General features: G+C 33.7%; 1 protein-coding gene across 1 annotated transcript in view; it reads left to right on the plus strand.

Annotated features, from left to right (window-relative positions):
• The window catches only part of LOC149780868 (uncharacterized), a 144,048-nt gene that overhangs the window by 37,546 nt on the left and 80,517 nt on the right, over positions 1-25,985 (plus strand). The window contains exons 4-7 of the mRNA XM_089936239.1: positions 2,699-2,779; positions 8,345-8,494; positions 17,901-18,221; positions 24,524-24,874. Of these exons, the coding sequence (XP_089792365.1) occupies positions 2,699-2,779; positions 8,345-8,494; positions 17,901-18,221; positions 24,524-24,874 (903 nt within the window). The remainder of the gene's footprint in view (positions 1-2,698; positions 2,780-8,344; positions 8,495-17,900; positions 18,222-24,523; positions 24,875-25,985) is intronic.

A 25,985-nucleotide genomic window follows, 5' to 3' on the forward strand; every position in this document is an offset into this window, starting at 1 on the left:
AGGTGTGGCTCACGTGAGCAAGATATTGCTCTTGTTAACAATTCCTGCACAAGTGATTTTCTTATTAGAATCTATTTGCTCACGTGAGTTCTACCTAATTTGCATGTTAAATTGCACATGAGACTAACCTGAGTTAGATCTCACGTGAGAATCTCATGTGCAGAAGTGTAGGCAGTTTTGGTATGGGGATTAATTAATTAATATATATATATAAATTTAATCGTACACCATCATGGTACATGTATGTACCATATTGTGCAGTTTCCAACCAAGTGAGTTAACAGGAGAAACTATCTCATGTTTATGCACTTAGCTATACAGAACAGAGGGTGGGTTCGGGTACAAAATTACAAACTTCATTGGCACAGTTCCCAAATTGATTGTATATTTAATGAGAAATACTGAAACAGTTATTACATATTATTTTTTCTTTGCCTAAAATGATTTTTTGGTATGTACATATGTGTATTAAAAAATTGGCAATGTAAGTGTAGTCACCAGCGGATCTCATGATATTCATTTATTGTAATTCCATTGTAAATATGCACAAAAAGGAGCATAATTTCTATAATTGATTTTGCTACATTCCATTCAAATCCAGATATGTAATTTCTTGCTAATACATTCACTCTAACTTATCAAACAGTTTTTCCAAGAATGATTTTTCTTACAATAAAATACATATATCATACACTGGGAGTTGATAAAAGGAACTTGTATTTATACTTGAAAAACACTTTAACTGAAAACCATGCCATAGGTAAATGATACTGATCTTATAATGTGCTAAAGATGAAGCTTGAACAGGATGTGTATAACTGCAAAGACCCAGTTTGGGAGTAAACCAATTTATTTCATAGGTAAATAGTGGTTTCCATAAAACGGTTGAGTCATTCTCATAAAGACAGAGGAATAAATAAACTAAAACAGACCCATTGTTTATTGTTAACCTTTTTGAAACTGAGTTCTCTGCTGAAATGGAAGCTACTTTAGGGTTTCAAAAAGATTTGTTGATGGTGTATCTAAATTGGCATCAAGAATAACTCTAGCTGCTCTTTTTTTAAATTTCCATTATCTTTCCTGTTTTTCTGTACCACTATTATCCCAGGCGGAACAACAATATTCTAGGTATGGCATGATATATGCATTGTAGAATATCTTTTTATGTTCTTGAGGGAGATAAAACATTATTCTGTTCAAGAGATAAGGCAATGAGTTAACTTTTTAATGACCTTATCAACCTGCATTTTCCAGCACAAGATATTGTCTTTCAAAATGCCAAGTAGTTTTTCATTTTCAGACTGTTGTATATCCATTCCTTTTATTATTACTTTTAAGTAATTTTTCTCAGCTTTTCCTCTTGTACGACTTCTTATGGGCATAGTTTTTGATTAGGGATGTATGTCCCTCCATGTCTTGCCTATTTTCCTAAGGTATTATGATCTGATGATGTATGAATAAACCAATTTAAAAATAAAATGTTTCTTCAATAATACATGTACATGCAATCGTATTACACATACATCCTCAAAACCTTCCCATAGTTATGTCCATATAGAGAGCCTGCCTTTCACTCCAGTAGTAACTGACAATTTCATGGAATTTGGTACCAATCCCAGTATTAGGGGAGATAACTCTGCTGCAGATAACTTTTAGCTTTTTAGCTTAAAAATTTTTAATCAGGGAGTACTGGATTTGCAAAATAGTAGTAGTTCTTCCAAGGTATTATGATCGGGTATTATAGAAGAAACATATTTTACTTGAAAGAATTGTCTTTTTAAAAAATAAGGAAGAAAGTATTTTTTCTTTAAGAATAGAACACATCTTTCCAAATTATGAAATCAAACTCTTGTTCATTGGTACTAAAACTTTGTAGTACTTAAAGAAATACTGTATGTGAAAATTGTAAAATTTGTGGAGGCATGTGTTATATCTGAATTCATGTTATAACAGCATGTTTTAGTGAAGTTTCACTGAAATACTTTTCTACCCTTACTGCATAGTTTCTTCCTCTCTTCCAATTCTAATGTCCTTCCATTAGGGTCCATGTAAAGAAGGAAGATATTTATATTGTCGGAAGTGAACTTAGGTATCACATTGGGTTCATGCTATTATTTTGTTTTATTTTATTCTATACTCCAGTTACTAATTATAGGTGGGAATAATGTCCTTGGACTGGGTACTAGCTCTAGAAAAAATATAGCAATGCAAGAGCAGCTGGTAAGTATAACCTAATTAGAATTGGTGTTAGCCCCCTACTTGTGTCTACATATGCACATACATATAGAGAGGGCATATTTGGAATATTAGATGCTTTGTTAGAATAAATTCATTTTTCTCTTCTTTTTCTGGGAAGGAACACAGATTCCATATTTGTAAGAATTATGCACATAGCAAGGTTGTGTTTGCTATAGTATTCACACACCCTCTTGTTCGTTTGTATCACCCTATTGATTTTAAAAACAAAAAGTATGTAGATTTTCTGATCATTTTGTTTAAGGAAATCAGGGTGGACAATATATTTTGAGTAATGAAATTCACAATACCTGAGAACTTTAAAATTCTTAAAACACTTTCAGCAGGTACATCTAAGTGGAATATTATCAAAATGTTTCTATTTTCACCCTTTGGTACTGCAAATAAAAGAACATAATTATTTACCAATACTAATAACATATATTTTCATTTTTGTTCTTAGAGTCGATGAAAAAGGCGGAAGATTCATTGAACTGTTTGTGCAAAATCGAAAAAACTCTTGAAAAGATTGTAATGGAGAAAGGTAAATTGGTAGACAAGATATTCACAGTTTTAATTGAGCAATATAATAATGGTATGTTTTTTATTCCAGTTTACCCATCACTTGTTCAAATAAGCCATTTCCAAGGTGACTCAGTGCTACTAAATTTCAACTTTAAAATAATTTATTGAAGTTTTTGATAAAAAATTTTTTGGGCATGTTAATTTGTCATATCATTGGTTTAGAGATATCTTTGTTAATGAAATGGGAAAGGTGGCAGTTAAAAATACATTTTATACAGACTAATTAAAGATTTCATCTTACAGCAAGACCAACATTTTGATAAAATAATTGTCTTTCAATAAAAGTCTTTCATGCACATATTAGAGCATCAACATTCTAATTGTAAACAAATCTAATTTATGCTCTCAAGTACTGTATAGTTAATTTCAAAATGCCAGTGCTTTTATTTAGGTGTAATTTATAATTAAATAATTAATGAATTGAAACACCATATCAATGAGAAAACAATAATTGTGCTGAAGGTGTGGCGAAATACCTTAAGGCTGTTTGATATATTTTCTGGTTAGAAGAAAAATAATAACTTTTCGAATATTTAAGTCTGGTATTACTGGGTATAGTGCATTTGCAAAGGAATAATTTAGATAAAATATGCCTGTTTATCTCAGGGTTTTTTAATAAAGAGATTATAATAAAGACCAATACAGCCTATAGAATATGCAAAAACTTGAAATACACGACACCTAGCTACAATAGATTTGGATTTGGATTTTCTTTTTTAATGTAGCTTTTACAATTTTTCAGTCATATTGCTACGATGTCTGCAGTGTGGCATTTTAAAGTGATGTCTAGCACTGGGGCAGCATACCGCAGACATGTAGTATGATGTCCCACCCAGTCACATTATCCTGACACCAGGCCGACCAGTCCTAATACTAACCTCTTAATGCTGAGTGCCATGCGAGGCAGCTGTTAGTACCATTTTTGTAAGTCTTTGTTATGACTTGGCTGGGGATCGAACCTACAACCTCCCAATCCGAGGCGGACGTGTAACCCTATCTACAATAAAAACTTTAATCCATTGGGATGTAACAATGAATCTTTGGCAAATAACAATGAATTGCTTGATGATTTTAATCATTATTTTATGAATATAGTTAAAAAAGCTTAAATAATTTATGTGTATGGAACAAACATTAGCTCATCTTATTTATATGTTGACAGCCCAATGGTTATGGGATACCCATAGTTTCCCTATTTTGTCTTGATTTCTATGCAAATTAATTGAATTATCCCTCATAGGGATATTTCATGCTGTTCAGGTATGTAGCTACTGACAGTAGGATTTTCACAAAGAAATTATGATGTACTTGTTCCTCAATTCATTAAATTGCAATCATTTGGCAGTGAATTACATGTGCATGTCATAGAAACGTCTTCATGTGAATTATGTTATAGAGTATCACAAATTGATATGACTAATCTCCATCAAAATATATGATTAAACTTAAGTCATGCAACCATGGTTCACTTTTGGTAAATATAGGGGAAAATGAATTTTAACAGTATTGTATTCCAACTAACCAATCAATTTTTTTTAAAAACATGAAATTCAAACCAGAAACTCGTATTTTCTAGGTCTAATAGATGATATGGGTAGTAAGTACTCCAAACTTTTCTTTCCACTTCTCATACCTCTCTCTCATCCGGGGAATTCCGTCATTTTTCAAAACTGCCATTGTAAAGCCTCTGCTGAAGAAACCAACACTAGACCATAATGATTTAAAGAACTACCGCCCAGTTTCTAATCTCCCATTCATATAAAAAATCTTAGAAAAGGTTGTTCTATCCCAGCTTATATCTCATCTGAATTCAAACAGTCTTTTAAGCAATGTACAATCTGCATATCGCCCTTGCAACAGTACTGAAACTACTCTTCTAAAAGTAGTTAATGACATTCTCTCTGTGTTGGATAGCAGAAAGATTACAGTCTTCACCCTCCTTGATTTGTCTGCAGCATTTGACACAATAGACCATGATATATTACTTCACCGTCTCCAGCATGTATTTGGCATTCATGATACAGCCTTACTGTGGTTCAAGTCCTACTTGGTCAACAGGACACAAATTGTGTCTGCAAATGGAATACAGGCTCCAGCCCAGTTGATCTATGTTGTGGTATTCAACAAGGGTCTGTTCTTGGACCTGTTCTCTTCATTCTATACACTCAGCTGCTCTCAAGTGTCATAGATCAGCATCCAGTGTCTCACCAATTGTACTCTGATGACACCCAAATACAAATCTAGCCACCCAACTAAAGTTGATGCTACCGTCCAAGGTGTAGAGAGGTGCATTTCTGATGTGAAATCATGGATGACATGTAACAAGCTGCAGATGAATAATGATAAAACTGAGACCATTCTGATCACAACACAAAGACTTTCTCATTCACATCCTTTACCTCAAACAATAAATATCAGCAACACCAACATTAAATTCACACAATTAGTACGAAACCTAGGTGTTACTCTGGACAGTACTCTCACATTGCACCAACATGTCATGAACATATGCAAGGCTGCATATCTTGAGCTGAGACGCATCAGCTCCATTCGCAAATATCTTTCAGTTGATGCCACTAAAACACTTGTGTGTTCATTAGTACTTTCAAGACTGGACTATTGTAACTCAGTTCTGTCTGGTTCATCTCAATATCTACTCCAAAACTTCAAAAAGTTCAAAACACAGCTGCTCAGATCATACTTAGAGTACCACGATCAGAGCACACCTGCCCACTGCTCTGTACCCTATACTGGCTATCCATTCGATCCAGAATCAAACACAAAATTTGTTCTCTCTGCTACGTTTCACTGACTGACTCCAGTCCAACATACCTATCCAACCTCACCCATGTGTACACACCAGCAAGATACTTACGCTCCTCTTCTGACAATCGTATACTCATTATTCCCACTATGAAAACAAAGTCACATGGACAGCATTCTTTTGCATACCAGGGCCCAGCAACGTGGAATGAATTTTCCACTGAACTGAGACACAAAGACACAGTGATCCAATTCAAGTGTGCTCTCAAAACTCACTTATTTCAACTGCAAGAACAAACTTAAAGCCTAATAATGTTTCCTACTTTGAATATTTTCAGCATGTTTTTTATGTTTTATAATTTCATGGTGTTTGTTTTTGTAATCATATCATTATATGTTTTTTATCTTACAGGTGTTGTCTAATGTTGTAAAGTGCTTAGAGCTTCTAAAGATTAGCACTATATAAAGTCCTCATTATTATTATTATTATTTTCACTCCATTTATGCTTTTACTTCATAAATTTAACCATGTGAGTTGCCCAGGTGTGTGATATCAAACATGCCCGGGTCTCTTGTTCAGGGTTTTCACAGGATATGGAAAAGTCAGGAAAACCTTCAGTTTCCAGGAGTCATGGTAAAGTCCAAGAATTTTAAAACTAAATCTGGAAATGGAAAGTTTACTTAAAAGTAAGGGAAATTGTAATAAGGACAAGCACACAAGAAAATGTGTTTTATAATGTCATATTTAATTTTGAAATATTTATAATAAGAGATTTCATTATTTGAACATATATTAAAATAAGCTATATTTTTAAGAATGTGAGGGAAGCATGTCACACAATTTAAATGGTATTGTAGAAGCTACCTGTACTTCCAATGCTCTTGTGGCCTTGTAGTTAGAGCATCCACCTCAGATGCAGGAGGTCTTGGGTTTGAGCCCCAGCTGAGTCATACCAAAGACTTTTTGAAAATGGTACTAGCAGCTGCCTTGCTTGGACTGGTCAGCCTGGTGTCAGGATAATCTCACTGGATGGGACATGATGTTACATGTCTGCGGCATGATGCCCCAGTGCTAGACATCACTATAAACTGTCACATCCAGACATCATGGTTATATGACTGAAAAATTGTTATAGCTGCATTAAAAATCCAAATCACACACACTACCCATGCATTTGCAATGCATTGTGACAGCACATTATAGACCAACACATGTAATGGTAATGAAATTTTCTATTCATTATAGATTTAATTCTAAATATAAACAAACCAGCATCTGTTGCAACACATGATACATTTATCAAGCAGCAATCAGCTGTATCAGTTACCCAGTGTTTTAGCATGTTAGCAATCCATGTATGGAAAGAAGGAATCCTAAACTAAAGGTTATGATGTCCCAGTTTTTGTTGTAAAAGTGGTTGGCAGTAGACAAGATGAGGAATTGGTAAATCAAATCTCAATGAAATTCTGTTTTCAACAGCAAATACATTTTATTTATGTACTGTAATGTTTAATTACAATCAGAATGATCAACAGAACAGTAAAGACTGCCCCTTCTGCCAACAAAATAAATGGTCTAACATTGCAGGTTTGTACAAAAAGAACAGTTTCCAAGGTCATTTAAAGAAAAATAACCACATTGTACATATATTGTATTCTTTGTTAATAGTTTGTGCTAAAATATTGTATGCATTCATCTGAAAACAAAATTATATAGCAACAAAGATATACTTAAATCTGAAGATCACATGTACATACATTAGCATATGAAATCATTTCTGATTTACTCCTTTTCCTTTATAACACCCTAAATTTGTTTTGTTGATGTTTAAACTAGTATTTTGCAAGTGGTCTGCTCTTTTTCACTTCTTTCAGTTACAATAATCATTTTCTTCACTGTTAAAATTTGTCTCTTTTTAGCTGGAGGTACTTTCATTGTTATTAAGGTAATAGATGTTAACATTATTAGTGCTTAGTTGTAATATTGACTGTAAAGATTGTTTTCAGTTGGATTTGGTGAAATATTACAAATCTATACAGTCATGTAGATTGCATATCTAACAATTAATGAATGTTATCTCATCCAGAAACAGAATCATTTACTTAGAGACAAATGTCAGCGGTTAAATTCAAAGAAGACTTACAGGAATTAACTCTATAAACAAAGTGTGTAACATTGTCACACCAACTTGAATAGATGACAGCTTGGTGATTGGGATGTAATCACTGTAACATTGAGGAAATAATAAACATCACAAGCCTTTAACACTATCAATTGAATCCTGCAAGTGATTCTTACTGCTGGTTTAATAGATAAAGACCTTATTCACCCCAAGGCAATACCAAGTAACTCTAAAGACAAAACAATATACGTGACTACTACCTTAATTTTGGCAGTACAAGCATACAAAGTCAGACTTGATTGTATCATGTTTCGATTATCCAGGTGATATCGTGTCCCAAAATGAATTTGGGGAAAAACTTAGTTTTACAGCATTGTATTGTATAGTTCACATGAGACATATGATACATTTTAGGCCTTCATTTGGATTAAAAAGGGGTTGTATAGCAATGAAAGTGATGATTATCTTCAGTGGACATAGGGGAGCATTCATTGACATTAAAAATTTTAAAAGTTGACTTGTGGCATGGCATCTTATAATAACATTATACCATTACTATCATATGATTGAGTTAGATATGAACCAGTATGCACTAACATAGAATGTGTTTCACAGTTTTATAGTGTGCTTAATTTCAGAGAAAGAAAAAGCAGAAGGCTTAAGTGGCAGTTCGATTAATAAGGAACAAGCCAGTCAGTTGGAGAAAGAGAATGCTGGCATTTCCCATGAACCCTCACGAAGCACAAAAGAGAAGGCGGATAAGAGGAAAATGGAAGATAGAGAACTTGGTGTGTTTTATTTAGATAACATTGTGGGAAAATATGGTATACAGGGAAAATATCTTTAGCTGCAAGCAGATTATGCTACTTGTATCATTATAAATTAAATTTCCTTTTTTATCATTGACCTGAAGGTTGGGGTAATATTTAATGACAGTGATGTATACCAGATTAAGAAGCTGTGTAAAGACAAAACTTGATGTGACATTATGTCATCTGTTGGCATATTGATATTTAACTTTTATTTACAGAATGAAAATAGTGAATATTAATATTTTAAAAATAAGACCAATATAAAAATCACTTTTAAACACTGAAGAGTTTAATATTCTTAAGATTGATTTTTAGATGTAAATATTAGTAGTTTCCATCCATATGGCTGCATAATAATATCAGCATGTAACACAGTCTTTTATCCATCATGCTTGATTTGAGTCATCTTATCACACTGCCTCTGATTTCTTAGAAAAACAGATTTGATAGTATCAAATCAATCTTTAAGGAGAACATGATGATATCAGACATTAAGAAATGATGCTGACCTGCCAGTAAATACTAAAGTATTGAAAACTTTTTTTTCCTAAAAGTGTTTGAATAATTTATCAGTTTTAAATGTTTCTTAGGTTAAGCATGTTACTGGAACATTTGTTCTAGTTTTCTATTTTACCTGTACATGGGCAGGCAATGCCTAAAAATTACTTTCTTAAAGAAACCTGCTGAAATGATTAAATTCAGATGACTGGAAGTATTTTTTTTTTATATGAATACTACAGGAAATTTTTAAGATTGTAATCATATTAAATACACTGCAAAATAGAATGTGTAAGGAATAATCATGTCGACTTATGGGTAATATAATAGTACCTGTAGCTCTAAACAACGTAAAATTGCCTAATTTTGTGCAGAAGACTTGCACATCAGGTGAGGAATAAGTCAGTTTACAGATCAAGAAGTCAAAGGTCAAGGTCACTGAGTGAAAAAGGATGTTTTCAGAAAAATAACTGGAGTTTGTCATTATTTATATATACCAAACATTGTGGATACTTACAGTTTGGGTATGGAGGAATATCCAAAGGTGAAAAGGAAAAGGTTACTGACTTCAAGAAAAAAATTGGTCTGTGCAAAAATAATATTAATTCTACATCATATACCTGGATGACACTTGTGCATGGCTTGCACTAAAGTAAATAAGAATCCTCACCATTTTGGGGTCAAAAGATAAAAGGTCAGGGTTACAGTGACTAAGAGGAAAATGGTTTTTGCAGAATATCATCAGTTCTACATCACTGTCCTGGACCAAAATTTGTGGATGGCTTCTATTTAGGAAAGGAAGACACCTGTTATCATTGGGTCAAAAGGTAACAGATCAAGGTCTCTATGACTGAAGAAAGTAAATGCATTTTAGTGTATTTTTATGTATATGTATAAGAGCTGTTTTACAAATGCGTTTGAGAGAAAATGGGGCCTAACTGTAATTTTGCTTCGCACATGCGCTGCAAACACTGATTTGAATTACCATTCGGCACTGCATCTTGAAAATGTCTTCACCAACAAGGAAAAAGAAATGTATTGCACAAAAACTGAAGTTTAGTTTGGAATATACTAAAAATTTGCTTTGCATTCAGCCATCAAATACTGAGATACATCATGCTTTTTGTACGCAGTGTGCCACAAATTTTAGCAGTGGGCATGGTGGCAGAGAGGATGTGAGGAAGCACTTTGGTAACAAAAAGCACATAGAGGTTGGGAAAATTAAGAACTTGCAGCAGATTTCAGCTCTCGATGGAAGACCTACCAATGCTGAAGGATAGTTTTTGAGTTTTCTTGTTGAACACAGTCAACCTTTATCAGCTGGAGACCTAGCTAACCATTTGTTCCCGACAAATATTCCCGGACTCGAAGATCGCTTCATGAATTCATGTCAAAATTCACAAATTTTTATCTCTTTTTTCACTAATTGTGAGCCTGGAGGGTTAGCAGCTATGACCCTATATATGTACCAAAGGTTGTGGAGGAATTGTATCAGAGTTATAAATGAGGCCTGTTAAATTTAGTGACAGAGTTTAAGGACATTGAGGCTACATAACAATGGATTTTGCAGAATAGCTTTTGTTCTAGAGTAAGCTCCTCGATCAAACCTTGGGCTTTATGGGTGTAAGGCATAGCATATTATGTTATGATTCTTTCTTGTCTGTTAGTCCATCTGTTACTAAGTTTGTTTCTGCACAATAACTTAAATCAACCCCCATCTATAGTTTCCAAACTTGGTGGATGTCTTGCACTTTGGGTAATAATAATAATAATAATATTACTTTATTTAGAGAAGGTAACTCATTTACATAACTAATCTACGTTGAGGCCTTCTATATGTCTTTGTTATGTCCAATATATACAGTATATACAACATGTTGTGAAGAATCTGGCTTGACACTAAATAATTGAGTGATTTCAAAAATCAAAGTACAGTATCAAGCCTGGAACATATGCACAGGCATCTGTGAACACGTAAACATATATAAAATATAAAATATCATCCTGAAAAATTCAACTGTGAAAATGATTCAAAATTACAGAAAAGCAGGCGATATTTATTTTACTAGAATTGGTCTGTTGTCTAAAGATTTCATCCGTTTGAGATACTGATTATGAAAAGAAGAAATGCTAGGAGTGTGCCTTATGTCACTGGGAATGTTGTTCCGTACCAGTAGACCAGTATATTGAAAACTTTTTTTAAACAATTCCTTCTTTGGCCTTGGTATAATGTAATTTTTACTTCTCATGGACCTTAAATTTGGAGTACCATCAGCATCTCTTTGGTGAAAGATATTACTTAGATAGACAGGAATGGCTTATGTACCTTGCATTTGATTGCTTGTAACTAACAATAATGTTTCTTACAGATGGTCTAGCACTTTATTAATTATAAAAAATATAAAACTTGAAACTCATCCTATTTCCAAAGAAAACATGCCAGCAATTATCAGTACTCAATATGAAGTCAAAAACAATTTGAGGCTGATTTTTGCAGCTTGCTGGTGAACAAATATTAATTGAGTAAATGAGAGCTTGCCACTTGATCACCTTTATTGGCATTTTCTTTCTTTGGTTTCTTTTTGTAATCCTCGACAAGAAGCACTTGCGTTTGCTGATCCTGTTCGGCAATTATTTTCTTTTCATTTTATGCGATTGCCGACAACTTACCTGTTATTGTTCACATTTTCTAATATTTACAATTAATTCCTGCCCAATGGCCTAGTTATCTTTCTGCTATTCAACTTGTACCAAGAGGCCATTACTCAATAATTGCATGAAAAAGAAAACAATAAGAATTGTCTAATATGTTCTAATTTGCATATATGTAATAGTGCGGTTTTTTATTTTTGCATTTTGTTCATTAGATGACGTAATTATTTTATTCGTTTTATATCAGTAAACAGTCGGAATTGATCCTCATCACGTGAAATTTAGTTTGGTTCAAAAGAAATTTATTTGAACATGTGGCTCTGATTTGGTATATAAATATAACATGGAAATGAGACAGTAATGAGACACTAAAGTCAAAGAATCAGTTGGAAACGATCAGACACCAAGTTATAAATAGATTCGTTAATTATATCAACATTGGTGCTGAACTGGAATTTTTCCTTAGCATTTTTCTATATACTATGTATATAGAAAAATGCTAGGGAAAAATCCAATTCAGCATGCATCCAAGGATTTAAGCTAAAGCTAACAATTTTTGCACATGTATCATGTATATATATATGTGTGTGTGTGTGTGTGGTCAGAGTCTATATTTTTAGCAGAAATAAACATCAAGTAAATAAAAGAAAAAATTTGACCACACAAAGGCCAGTCCAGACACAGAAACTATATAGCAGACGAAACATTATAGTATATACATAGCGAAAATTTTTAAGAAAAAACAACACAAAAATATCAGAGAGTTGGAACAGGAACTCATAAATCTTTGAATGTTTCGAACAAAGAGCCATGGGGGGTGGGGACACACTCGAGGCCAATAGATAATTATATCTAAATGTTGAAGGTGTGTCCACAAATAAAAATTAACATTATTGTAGAATATAGATATCTAAGTATTAAGTATGCAAATTAGGGAAATATATATGTCGTCCCGGACTATGTCGATAATTTCCGAGCAAATGGTAATTGGAGATGTACAACGAATTTCTAATTGCTTTGTCATTTAAAGTGTTCATTTTTGACCCAGAACTTAACTTGACAATGAATTTAATTAATTTTTTTAGTAGTAAATGTATCAGTTGCTTGTCTCTGGACAGTATTTGGGTATATGTGGGTAAATCGTGCCACCCTACTTTATACATCAATTTGGCTTTTCTAAGAAATATTCTTTTATGTATTGTTAAAATATTTATATTATTCATTGCATCCTGGAAATTGTCTGTACACTGATCTAAAATTAAATGGCAAACCCTCTTTTGGAGTCTTAAAAGTGGTGTTATGTTTGAATTAGAGCTATTACCCCAAATTACATTACAATAGTACAGTAGTTTCCCTCTTAAGCAGCCCTTGTGCCCAGTGGCCACCTGCTTCTTATGGCCAGAATCCTTTGCCACTGATGAGTTTGTATTCAAGAGTACCCTTCGAGAACAGCCACCCCTCTAATGTGACCAGTAGCCAGCATATTAGTACAAAAATGTAAAATGTTTCCCTCACAAGTGGCCACTTTTTTTTCAAATGTATCCAGAACCAATATTTAATTCTTATCATGATGTAAGGTAAGCAATCAGATTATATCTATGGTCAAGACATGTCTCTCAATGTCAAGTTTCCGTTACTGAAAGAAGTGTTGACTAAAGTACATGTAACAGTAAGATTAATATTGTATCATTGTATATAAAAGCTGCCGTTTACAGGAAGTGCGTGTAACAGTGTTGTGATAGAGTTTTGGGCTTCACACATCTGTCGAGTTCTTCTCTCTGATGATTAAAACCGGATGTGATTGTCAAGATCATAACAGGGTCAGCATAGGCTAAAAATAGATTTTGTGCATTAACACACACACAGAGAACTTAACCTTGAACAAAACAGGGTACCAAACAAAGACTGAAAATCATGTGACAACACATTTATCACTTCCTTTATGAAGAAGGCATATCGTCCACTCAATAAAAGTTTCATCTGCATAATTAAATCGCATACAGTTAGCAACATCTGAATAAATCAATACCAAATAGTAACATGTCATCACATAAACGGAGACTGGAACAATTTTGTGTAGAAAAGACTCGAATAAAACAATTTTATTTTGAAAAGACTTGAATAAACATTGTAACTGATAAGGAGGTTATTCGTCAGCAGTGGGAAAATGGAGCAAGTGGAAAAAGAATTATGTACGTACCAAGATTTAAATGACGTTTTTGAATGGTTTTGCAATGTGCATGACAGCAATACCCACTCGCATATCACGCTTATGCCAAGAATAAGAACTGTTAATGTATATTCAGTTGAAATAAGTGTATTATTATAAAAGAAGAACATTTTAATAATTAATGTTACTTTTAAACGAAGATATTAAATGAAGATATTAAATGCTTTGAAGTATGTAGCTTTTTTTACTATGTACATTACATATACTTCTTACAAAATTTTTAGTCCCCCTCTGGAAAGGCCATCCATCTTATAAAGCCACTTTCCCAGTGCAGAAGTGGTGGCTGTATAAGAGGGGGACCACTGTATAACATTTTTAAAAGATGATCCTATACTGAAGAGGAATGTATGTTTTGATTTTCCTCAGTAGCCAAAGATAAGAATTAACTTTTTTTGAAACATGTTTAATGTGAATAGACCAAGTAAGATTGTTATCTACGAATACACCAAGAATTTTATCATGAGAGGGTAATAAAGAACCCCATTAATTTCAGGGTCTAAGGCCTAGAAGTCTTTGCAGCTGAAGGAAGACACAAGTTCTTCACATTCTCATTTATCAAACATTGTCGGTATCTTGCACTTTGTGGTAACAAAGTATCCTACTGGCTCAAACATCAAGGTCACTGACTGGAAGAAGAAAAGGTTTTAGCACATTAAACTGAATAATGCACCATCTACAGTTGCCAAATTTTGTGGATAGCTTGCACTTTAGGACAAGAAGAAAAAACTTTTGATTTGGGATTCACACTGTGACCAAGAAAAAAATGATTCCCATACAAGAGCATGAATGCTCCATCATCTTCGGTTACCAAACTTTGTGAGTGGTTTGCACTTGTGATAAGGAGGAATCAGATTGATTTCAGATCAAAAAGTCCAAAGGTTAAGGTTACTTTGAAAGAACAAAAATGGTTTCCATAAAATAATATAATGTGTAATGTTCACAGTACTTTTGTTTGCTGATTTATATCTTTTCATGAGAACAGAACTGACCTTTAAAAGCAGCTCTTCATTGATCTTATATTCATTCTTTGGTCACAGATGAAATTTCCATGACAAAAATGGGTACCTACACCCATTTTTCACTCTAACAAAAGGAAAGCTTTTTTTGCAATATTGAATTGATCTTTAAAAGCTATAAAGTTGGTTCTTTTTAGTATCATTCAAATTGGATGAATAAGAAGCAAGAAAATATACCTGATTTCCTGCTCAACATGTTGCAACTACATATGATGAGTGATGAAGCTCCAAAGACCATTTATAACACATTATGAATATGACACTTGCTGATCTGCATTCCTTTGAAGAGCTTCAGCAGAGTCAAAATGAAACAGAATGGAGTAAAATATATACATTGACTTGCACATGCGGTCTGAGAATAATGAGAATTTCAGGAATGAAACAGATTGATTTTTTGGAAATCCCCTCATAAAGGTCATGGATAAGAGATGATTCACCTACAAGATTCTTTATTTATTTTTTGAAGATTGTTTGATTTATCATTATCCTGTAGTGGGTTCTTTTTCTTGAGCTTATTTGTAACAAGTGACTATCTAGTCTCTGTTTGCCTTTGCACACTTATGAAGTGTGATGTAAGTTTTTACGTAAATTATGATCATACATTATGCATCTGCAAAGGAATGGAAATTTGTCATTATTTATGTTACAACTTTTTATTTAAATTCTAAGTGAACTGGGATCCAATTTTCACAACCTGAGTTGGTGGCTAAATTCAGGACCTTCCTTTGACTGGAGATCAAATTCACAACACTGAACCACACACCTTTCTGTACATTAATGACTCAAATTTAGGATGGGTGTTTATTTGAAGCCAGAGGGCATAGTTCTCGATAGATTTTGGTCCTGGGAAGAAGTGACCCTTCATATAAACAGCATGGAAATGTTTGCAATGTTTTTCGACCTACAGGACTGTGTCTAGCTCTGAAGGCATTGTTGTGAGACAAAACATAGTGATAAAATATCTCAGGCAGCAAGGAGTTATGCCTGCTTCTTCTCCATGTGTGAAGTCTAGAAACTCCTCCCATTGGCAGCCTATAAGAAGGTCATGCCCTGTGTCTGCAATGTTTTGGGGAAGAAGAACATTTTGGCAGACAGTCTGTCAAGGAGGTGTGTGGTCCTTATGATACAGTCTTCTTAGCTCCAGTGGGTAGCAGAGCCACTTTTCCAACAGTGGGAGGGACAGTTGATGGACTTGTTTGCTCTGAGACTGAACAATGAGCTTCCTTTTGATGTCTTCCCAGTCTGAGATCAAAAGACCTGAGCAGCGGTCATCTTCATTCCAAAGTGGGATCGTCTGTTCACGTGTGCCTTCCCAAGTTTTGGAATAATTCCACTTGTACTTCATCAAGTCAGGATCTCTACAGTTGGGCTCATCCTGGTTATGCCCCCCTCTGTGACCCCATTAGGCTTGGTTCAGTGTCCTGATCGACCTGTTGATAGATAAGTGAAACAGATTACCATAGAGGAGAGACTTCAACAAAGCAGAGATTATCTACTTGCTTTTCTTATCTCATGTAATCAATCCATTGGGGCTATTTGCAAGGAAGGCTGGAAACTGCCTTGACCATGTTAGGACACAGTCCACTTCCAAGGTTTACGATGCAAAGTGAAGCATTTTCTGTGATTGGTGCAGTAGGAAATGCATTGTTCCTATATGTCCCTTTCAGAGTGCAGAATCTGATGCAGACTTCCTTCACTTTCATTTTGAGGAGAGAGAATGTTTAGTGTCATTATTAAGAACTCTAGGTCAGCTATTTCTAGAATACTCAAGTTCTCTAAGGGTCCTGCCTTTTCTGCATATGCTCATATATCTGATCTCATCAGGTATTTTGAGCTTCAGAGACTAGTATCTTATTATTGCCTAGATGGAATCTCTTGCAGTATCTCACGTATTAATGCCTAGATGGAATCTTTGTGTGTTTGTTAACTTTTGTCTTAACCTCCTTTTGAACTGTTGAGTGAAGCTTACCTTGAGTACCTTACCCTTAAAACTGTTTACAGGTTCTTCTTGGCATCCGTGATGAGGAGAGAGCTTCATGCCTTGTCAGTGGAAAATGGTTGTTCATGATTCATTGGTTATTATGAGTCAGTGTCTCTGCCAGTCTGGGTTTCTGGCTAAGACTCAGTCACCTTCATTAGCACCAGTTCCTTATGGGATTCCCAATTTCACTTATATCTGCGTTGGCAATGACCAGGATATACTTATTTACTCAGTTAGGGCTTTTGGCTTTATTTTGCATCCTTTGAAAGGATAATGAAGGATTCTCTTCCTGCTTATTAAAGGTTCCTCTGATATTTTAGTGTCCACAATTTCGTGGTGGATCATTCTCACTATCTACAGCATTGTTACAGAGAGGAGCCTTTTGTAATGGGGATTATGGCCCATGAAGTTAAAGTTATTGCTTCATCTTGGGCTTCTTTGAATCACTCCTCTTTTGATGATGCAATAAGAACTTTGTTCTGGCAGTTTGATGCTACCTTGTCATTCTTTAACCTTCAATCTTTAACCGGAGGAGGAGTGTTTTAGCTTGGACAACAGACTTGGGTCCAGATAGAGAAAAGCAATGCAAGAGTAGCATGTAGGTATTACATAATTAAAATTAGTTTTAAAACAAAACAAATACATGTAATATGATGTTGTACCGTTTAAGATGCATGTGTCAAAAAGTAGTGCATCCTTTGTAACACAAGACCCCCGTTGCATCATCAGTTAGAGCCAACTGATATTAATTTATATATCTTGTTTCACTTTTATTTTTCAATTATGAGTAGCCTTAAGCCGTTATACAGGTATGTTAACACATTTGCTCCCATTATATAATAATCCAGTTCTCTAAAGTAGCACTAGAGTGTGTATATATATATATATATATATATACAGACACACACACATATATATATATATATATATATATATATATATATATATATATATATATATATATATATATATATATATATATATATATATATATATATATATTAGGGTCAGCACCTACGTGGAATTTTAAGCTTGAAGACATCAGGAAGGTATGGCAGTCTATTGAGAGAATACTTCCAGAGGAGCTTTCCCCAAAATATCTTCTAGATGTCTTCATTGAAGAGGGTATTTTATCCCTTGACGAATGCCAGGACCTACGTAAAAAGAAAAGGAGAGAAATGTCAAACGAACTGCTGCAAACAGTAAAGGACAATCTCCCTGATGCTTTTTGGGTTCTACTGAAAGCTTTGAAAAAAGATGGTGAAGACAAAGTAATCGACATGCTGACAAAAATCATTGATGGGAACAATGTTGTTAAAGGCACTGGTATGTTAATTGGCAGACTTTGTTATAATTTAAAGTCTTGATTTATAATTCATAGTCTATTTGTTGTTTTACTGGTTTATGCAATGGTCCTACATCTGTGTGTATGTCTACAGCATTCATTTCCAAGTGCTTGCTGTTACTGCTCCTAAACTACTAGGGCAATGTAATCAAATTTGGCACACAGATTAATCTTAAATGAAAATGGTGTCCTTTGGACACTGAAGATTGTTGCCTCGGCAATCATCATGAAAGTATTTTTATTGCTACAACTACTCTACAGATTGATATATCAATATGGGTTTGTGACTAATATACATCTAACAATGTGAAAATGGTGCTTACTTGGTGTCAAACATTAAAAAATGTGTCTACTTGAATGAATTATCATGTAAACATGGTATTTAGGTGGTTTAAAGGAATATGTGCTCTTTAGAATACAATATGGTTTTCACAGAAATGGTCATATTGACAAGGAGTTTTCACTGAAAGACTTAATTTATGATATTAGATAATCCAGATTAAAATGCAATGCTTATTCTAGAGCTCTGAAAACCATGGTAACTGTTGGTAGAGCATTGGACATGTAATCCAAGGGCCACGGATTATGTGCCTACCAAAGCCAGTCTGGGTCAGCTGCCTTAGTGTGTGTTTGGTAAAGGCCGTTAGCTTTGGCATGATATAACCAATAATGTGACAAAACATAATATAAAAACCAGCAAGACAAACTATTCTTGAACTAAAAACTTTAAACTTTTCTTAATATAGGGGCACTTTAATTAAGAAATACAGGTAGAAACTTAAAACATGATACATGAATTTACACATTTGGTTGTTTTATCAGTGTGATCTTTGACAAATTAGCATTAATCTCAAAATTGCATATCCAGGAGAAGCTTCAAAATTTTGCTAACACTACTGCTTCAGAATGAATGTTTGCACTGATGTGGAGTTTTATTTAAAGACTTCTTAGGCTTATAATTGGTTCTAAGAGAAAATCAACAGTTACCAATGTAATAATCTCAGTTAATTTAGGGTGATAAAACATTGCACTGCAGGCTTTTAGAAATCACTAATCCCCATGCTTAAGTGATGCTAAGCACGATTTGCACTGTGTAGTAATGTACAGCTTGTTGCTGGGTCAACTTGAACTGGTCATTGAATTATAAAGTCTTTATTTACCTTTATTTGATTTCATGTTGGAGAAATTGGAAAATATGCACAGGCAAAATAATAACAAAGACAATAGTAGTTTATAACAGTTTATTGATGTGGTTATTGAAAGAACTGATCACTTCTGTGTGACGTGTCGCTCTTGCCAGTTTTCTCTTGACATTTTTTGTACCTCCAAGTGTTGGGACACCAAAAATGCTGTATTTTTTTTTGTGTCCCAAGATTTACAGTTGTTACTGTAAAACATGAACTTTTTATGAACTTATACTGATTTTACTGATTAATATTAAAAAGAGATCAGTGCATCTCCATCTTCATTTTCAACTCTTAGAAACATGTAGATTTTTGCAGCATTCAGAAAACGAAATTACTCAAGGCCATGACTACTTATCACTACATACAGTACAGATTATAATGAAATATGGACTGTACATCAGCCTCAAGGTATACAGTCAGATTTTGCAAGAGCAGAGTTGTATGCCATAATTATTAATAATTTACCACCTGATCATGCCGAATAGTGAAATCATTGGAAACATTGATTGCGAGCCCCTCTTCAGTTGAATGTCAATGAGGGTCTTTATGACTAATTAAATAAAGGAACAACCAATTAATATACGTGGACAGGTTGTACATGTCAGAATAATTAAAACAATTATGGCCTTTTGGGGCAAGTGGATTTTAAATCAGGGTTGTGTTTTAAAATTAAGAAACTTGCACTGAGCTAGTCCTTCAGTGTAATACGTCTACTCTGATATTCATGTTGTTAGAGTTGATTTCTTACTTCCAAATAAATGGTGTTGTGTAGCATGTAGAAATGCTGTGGCAGTCAGGAAATGCTGAAGTCAGTTAAAGAGAGTTGTGTCTCTTTAGTAGAATGAAGCTATCTATTCACATTCATCAACATTATTATGTTTTTTATTCATTTCATTAAAGAAACATGCTCCAACTTCAACCTACTTTGGTATTCCTCTGCTACCGTCGCATTTCAAGCAACTGAAATGTATGTCAATGCAACTTGAAAATGTGCCCATATGCTTCTGTCAGAATTTGATTCCAAGAGGAAAACATATCAGAGTAAGTGTTGTCTGACTAAAGCAATTAGGCTTATTTGTGGCAATATGTTAATATCAGCTACCAAGTGTGTGAGATGTTCCTGAAATATTGGCCTCTTGTTCTCCTGTCAGTTGATTGGGGAACACACTACATAACACCGTTTATTTTCATTGTTGTGTCAAACTATTAGTAAAAAATTGGAACCTTTAAGGCAAGTGGATTTTGATTTAAGGCTGGTGAAGTTTGACCATATTTTAGAACTTTGTAATAATTTTTAATAGAATAAACATTTCTTGACACCATGCATGTTTAAAGTGGACAAAAGTCTGTGACTCTGAAACTGCTTTAATCTAATTAATTGTGGATTAACTGAAAGTGTTGTCATTAAGTAGATGTAAAAACAATTGACATACTCCACAAATTGTATATAAATATTTGTGATATAGTAGTCAGTATCTGTAACACACGCACATTTTAGATGGGGTTTTTTTGGCCTCAGTTTTATTCATTGGCAGATTTTCACTTGATAACCTCCTTTTGGACATAGTCACTTCAGTCTTCATACTTAGAACATCATTAAAAAATAGCATCATTCCATAATTATATTCCTGAACCAGTCTAAGTGATTTGGCTCATTCGCATATTTAGGGCAATCATTACCATATTTGGGGTTGTAGTCCTGAGATTGATTCTATAATTTTTGAAGAAAAATATTGATTATCTTTAAGATTTTCAGAGCTAGGATGATCTGAATAGATGCTTATCCTTTTTGCCATACGTTCTCTTGTCAAAATCAGCCTTTAGATTATGAAACAATGCTGATAAAAGAACTTGATCCAGACAGCAGTTCAAATACTATAGATCATATTAGTGATGACTGACACTTGGTGAGGTTTTATCTTTGATTTTGTTAATACTCTACATCCATTTGGACAGATCAAGCAGCATGATATCGGCAATGCTTCACAAACTTGAAGTGAATTTAGAGATATTAAAGAAATTATAAATTATTTAGGGTGAGTCATTAGTAATATATGGGTACTGTTCACACTTATCACCAATGGTAGTATATGCACAGTTTAACAGACAAAAATAAAAACAAACACCAGAAATGCAACCAGAATTTGTTTGTGGAAGCAATACTAAAACATTGTCATGAAAGTTTTCTTTATTAGCAAGCAAGAATATAATACAACCCTGTTTACATCAACCTGTTCTCACCAACTATGAACTGTCAGGAACATCAATATACAAGCCTAAGAATAGAGATAGACAAAATATTTAACACAAAATAAAATTGGTTAGCACATGAACCATCAATCAGAGAAAAATAAATTTTTTGTCATTTCCAGGTACTTTGCTTAATTATAGTACCTTGTAAAATTCATGACATGTTGTGTTCTGGTATCTAGTGTCAGGACAGCACAGCTCTTATGCCACAAAAATGGGAAGTTATTGGTTTCATTCAAGTGTGTAAAAATCAAAATGTTTTAATTTTATTATCAAGCAATGTTGATCTACATGTTTACATTCATGATTGAGTCAGATCAAGTAATGTACTTATGTTTTATTATTATTTGTAGCTACAATAATAAAAGAATTTTCTTTATGGTTGCTAAATTATGAAAGATGCAGTGAACCTTGCTATTTTTATTAGAATTATGTAGATTTAAATTTCAGTATTATTTTTTTATTCATTATATGCTACGATAATTGTATTTTGGACTTGACCTTGTCCAAAATAGGTTTGTTTTCTATGTGACCAGAATAATTTGATTTTGGTTTTGTAAACAACATGTTTATCTCAGTCTGGTCTATAACATTGGAAGTTGCCCATGAAATATGGGGTCCACCTGTTGTTTATAACATTTTATATTTTAATTTTAAGAAACAGACATTCTAATTATAACTAAGATTTCATCTTCTAAACATCTTGTAAACATCTGGAATCTTCCAGAATGAAATTTTCCATTAGGTATTAGTTTATTTAGAAAATGCTGATTGTGACCTGAGGTCAAGTAGAGGATTATATAATCTTGTTTTTCTATAAATTATTCATTTTTGCTGTAAGATCAGAGCAGAATCAGTTATATCATTGTTGCATCCAGTATTTCATTTGTGCTGGAATTTATTAAAATTATTTAATTCAAGTAATGCTTCTCTGGAAATACAGAGTTCTCAAAAATAACATTCTTGGAAATAGATACTTGGATTTATAGTGAAATTGAAACAAGGATATATATTTTTGGATTGTATTATTGTGATCCACAAAAGACTGTTGGCACATCACCACAACACTAGTTAACATAAGCACATCAACACTTCCAGCATAGTTTTTTTGGGAATATCAGTAAAATTTGTTCAGAACTTTAATCATTAGGACTTGTATTAGAAATTCTAGGATTATTTGGGATTTAATTCACAATACTGTAATATAGCTGTCATGTTTCCCATTTTTCCCATATTTTGTTGTGTATTTTGGAACTGAATATGGGTGTACAGTTTTTATGTTAAAGATCCATTTTTTGTAAAAGAAAAAAATTAATTAAAACTTTCCTTGCAATTTCCTGTTTAGAACTGGTACCCAGTTCAATTCTTAGGGTAAATGTGTTGCATGCTTATAGGGATATTGAGTTCTAAAATATGATTGGTTCATTTGAAATCGAGCTTTCATGCCAGTCTTTTACCATCATATTGGATTAAGCAAAGCATGTGCCACTATCACTGTATCTTATCTTTGTCATGGTGAAAAGGAAAGCAGAATATTCAGAATTTTCTACAGCAAAGAAAACAGAATTGGAAGGACAATTATGCACTCATGTTTAAATTTTGAAACATCTTGTATAGGAGAAAATTTGCGTTTTGCAAATTGTGTAATTGTGATTTCACTATTGGGTATTGAGGTGCCCATGACATAAAACAGCATGAATAGCCAATAAACATCACCTTGCTGCTTCATCATCAAAAACAGCACAGGATGAACATGCAGCATTTATAAATACCTCAGTGAACCTTAATGTAATTCAATCAAGTTTATTTTACAAAATTTCTTTTAAAAAGTAACCTTCTTCTTTCAGTGTCTGGTGAGGCTGGCGATTTATTTTGCACACTTTTTCCAGGCAGTAAAATTAAAAAAGATTACTCATGTGCTAGAACGAAAATAGTCATCTGAGTTATTTTATATTATGACTTCTTTCTTTACCACACTCTAATGCTGATTGTGGGAGGATTTTTAGTTCCTTAATAAAACAGTTACACAGAATTCAGATCATGAATGAAAAATGGTACACTGGAATCAGTAATGATTAAGCAGACATGGTGTGGAAAAGGCTCCTATAAACAGCCTGTATCTGATGACTTATTAAGAAGGTGCAAGAGTGCAACACATGTATCTTTGACATTAAATTATTAACCAAGTTTTCATTCAGTTTTACTGATGGTTGTATTTAATGTAAGTAGTTACATTTACATTAAAGTTTTAAAAATCAGTATTTTTTCCTGAAAATCAGTATTTTTGTAATAAGCAGTCAGTATTTGTATACTCTGGGGTTGGCAACTATGTCATAAGTTCTTTTTACATTTCTTCACATTTTATTCAAGGGGAAGAAACTATTGGTTGAATTTTACAAAATGTTTTGGTTTTCACTCTTTTCTGTTACTTTGTTTGAGCCCATAGAGCTTTAATAATTTGTTACCGTAAAGTAATAAATTCAAAGTCGGGCAAAAGTGTTTTATAAAAATGAATTTGATATTTGATTGCATATTTACACAATTAAACAGTCTTCCTCATGGATTGTTATCCCCCCTCCAATTTTCTCCTTGAAACTGAACACAGTGAATTCAGAAAACAAAGTTCCTTTAGAGGACTTTATATATAGAGAGAGAGAGAGACAGACAGACACAGAGAGATTCATTTTGATGGCCTCATTGTACATCAGAAAACAAGGTTATGCACATATGGCAACATTTGACCTCACCTAAATATTCTGTGAAAAGGGATATGCATTTAAGCATAGATATTACAATTTATGCTAACAACAAAATTTGTTTATTGGACATTTTTTTTTAATTTTCAGCACCAGTTACAGAAATGTCATGCTATTCAGTAGAAATATCACTGAAAAAGTATGGAAAAACAGTTCTTAGAACAGAGCAGGCTATCACTGACACATTGAAAAATGCTGCAGGAGGACTTATTGATGAATTGTGTGCAGTCCTTAATGATGTGAAATCTGGCAGTGTCATCATACATCTTCAGCCACTAAACAAACATGCATGGGAGACATTAAAATTATTCTGCCAACATGGTAGAATGAAAACCTTTGTGTTGGGTCTACTGAAAAAAAGAAACATATTCGCAACTCTCCCTACTGGTATAATCTGCATAGATGTCCAAGTATGTTGTCACAAAGAAGACCACTCTGAGGGTAAGGTCAAAGTGATAAAAGCATTTACATGTTTGTGAAAGTTTCATGCACAATATTTTAAATAGGTTAGATGTTTTCCAAGACATGAAAATTTGTTTGAAACAGATACAGCTCTTCTTCATTATAAGGTGGTACATGGAGTTAGGGTCCAAAACTTCCAACTACATTAACCCTTTACCTCATAGAGCAAAGTTACAAAGTGCAGCACGCTATAAATAGAACACCTGTTACCTAGTCGATTCCGTATGCATAGGCCTGCCAGTGAACTGTTGAGCAGTGTGGTGTATGTTACGTTTAACAGCAATTTTAACCATTTTACATTTTTGGTACACATCTATTATATGTGGAAGAATTTAATAGTAAAGTCCGATTGTTATAGCTGTGTAATTATTTATCATGGAAGAATTTTTTATGTGCTTTACAATCTTGAGAGAACTCGTTCACCGTCATGTCAGTGAGGCCGCGTGACAACCGTAGATGCCATTTCTCATACTCGAAATTTACAAGTTTTCATCTGCGTCTACATCACTAAATCATCTGAATTTGGTAATTAATAAAAATTAATTGCTGCCTACATCAATATCAGAGCCTTTACCTAGGTTATTTAATCTTTCAATGTTGTGATTCTAATCGTAAAAACTTTATAAGTACTGAATGAAATATGCGACCACCATTTTGGAGAGTGGAGATTATGACCCAGTTACTTTAAATAGCAGATATCAACCAGTGCATAAACAGTGACCACCTGATCTGAAAGTAATTGTCATTCGCAGAAATGAATGTAGTATCTAATAGGGGGTTTTCCCCGAAGGTGGTGCTATGAAAACTGGCTTAAAATCGCTGATGTCTATAGCCGACGTCAAAAGGCGTTTCCATGTGACTTGAGTAGAGGTGTCAAAAGGCGCTTCCTTGCGAATGGTGTAGAGGAGTCCAAAGATGCTTGCATGAGGTAATGCGTTAAGTACTTAAATATTATAGTGAGAAAATGGCAAGTATTATACAAATGAATGTGTGTGTGTGTGTGTGTGTGTGTGTGTGTGTGTGTTTTTGAGTGGGTTCAGGAAAAAAATGTTAGTTAAATATATAGTAATGGTATTAGTTTACGTAACAT

Source organism: Sinohyriopsis cumingii, chromosome 16 (assembly GCF_028554795.1).
Source record: "Sinohyriopsis cumingii isolate HCF-2022 chromosome 16, ASM2855479v2, whole genome shotgun sequence".
Taxonomy (NCBI): Eukaryota; Metazoa; Mollusca; class Bivalvia; order Unionida; family Unionidae; genus Sinohyriopsis; species Sinohyriopsis cumingii.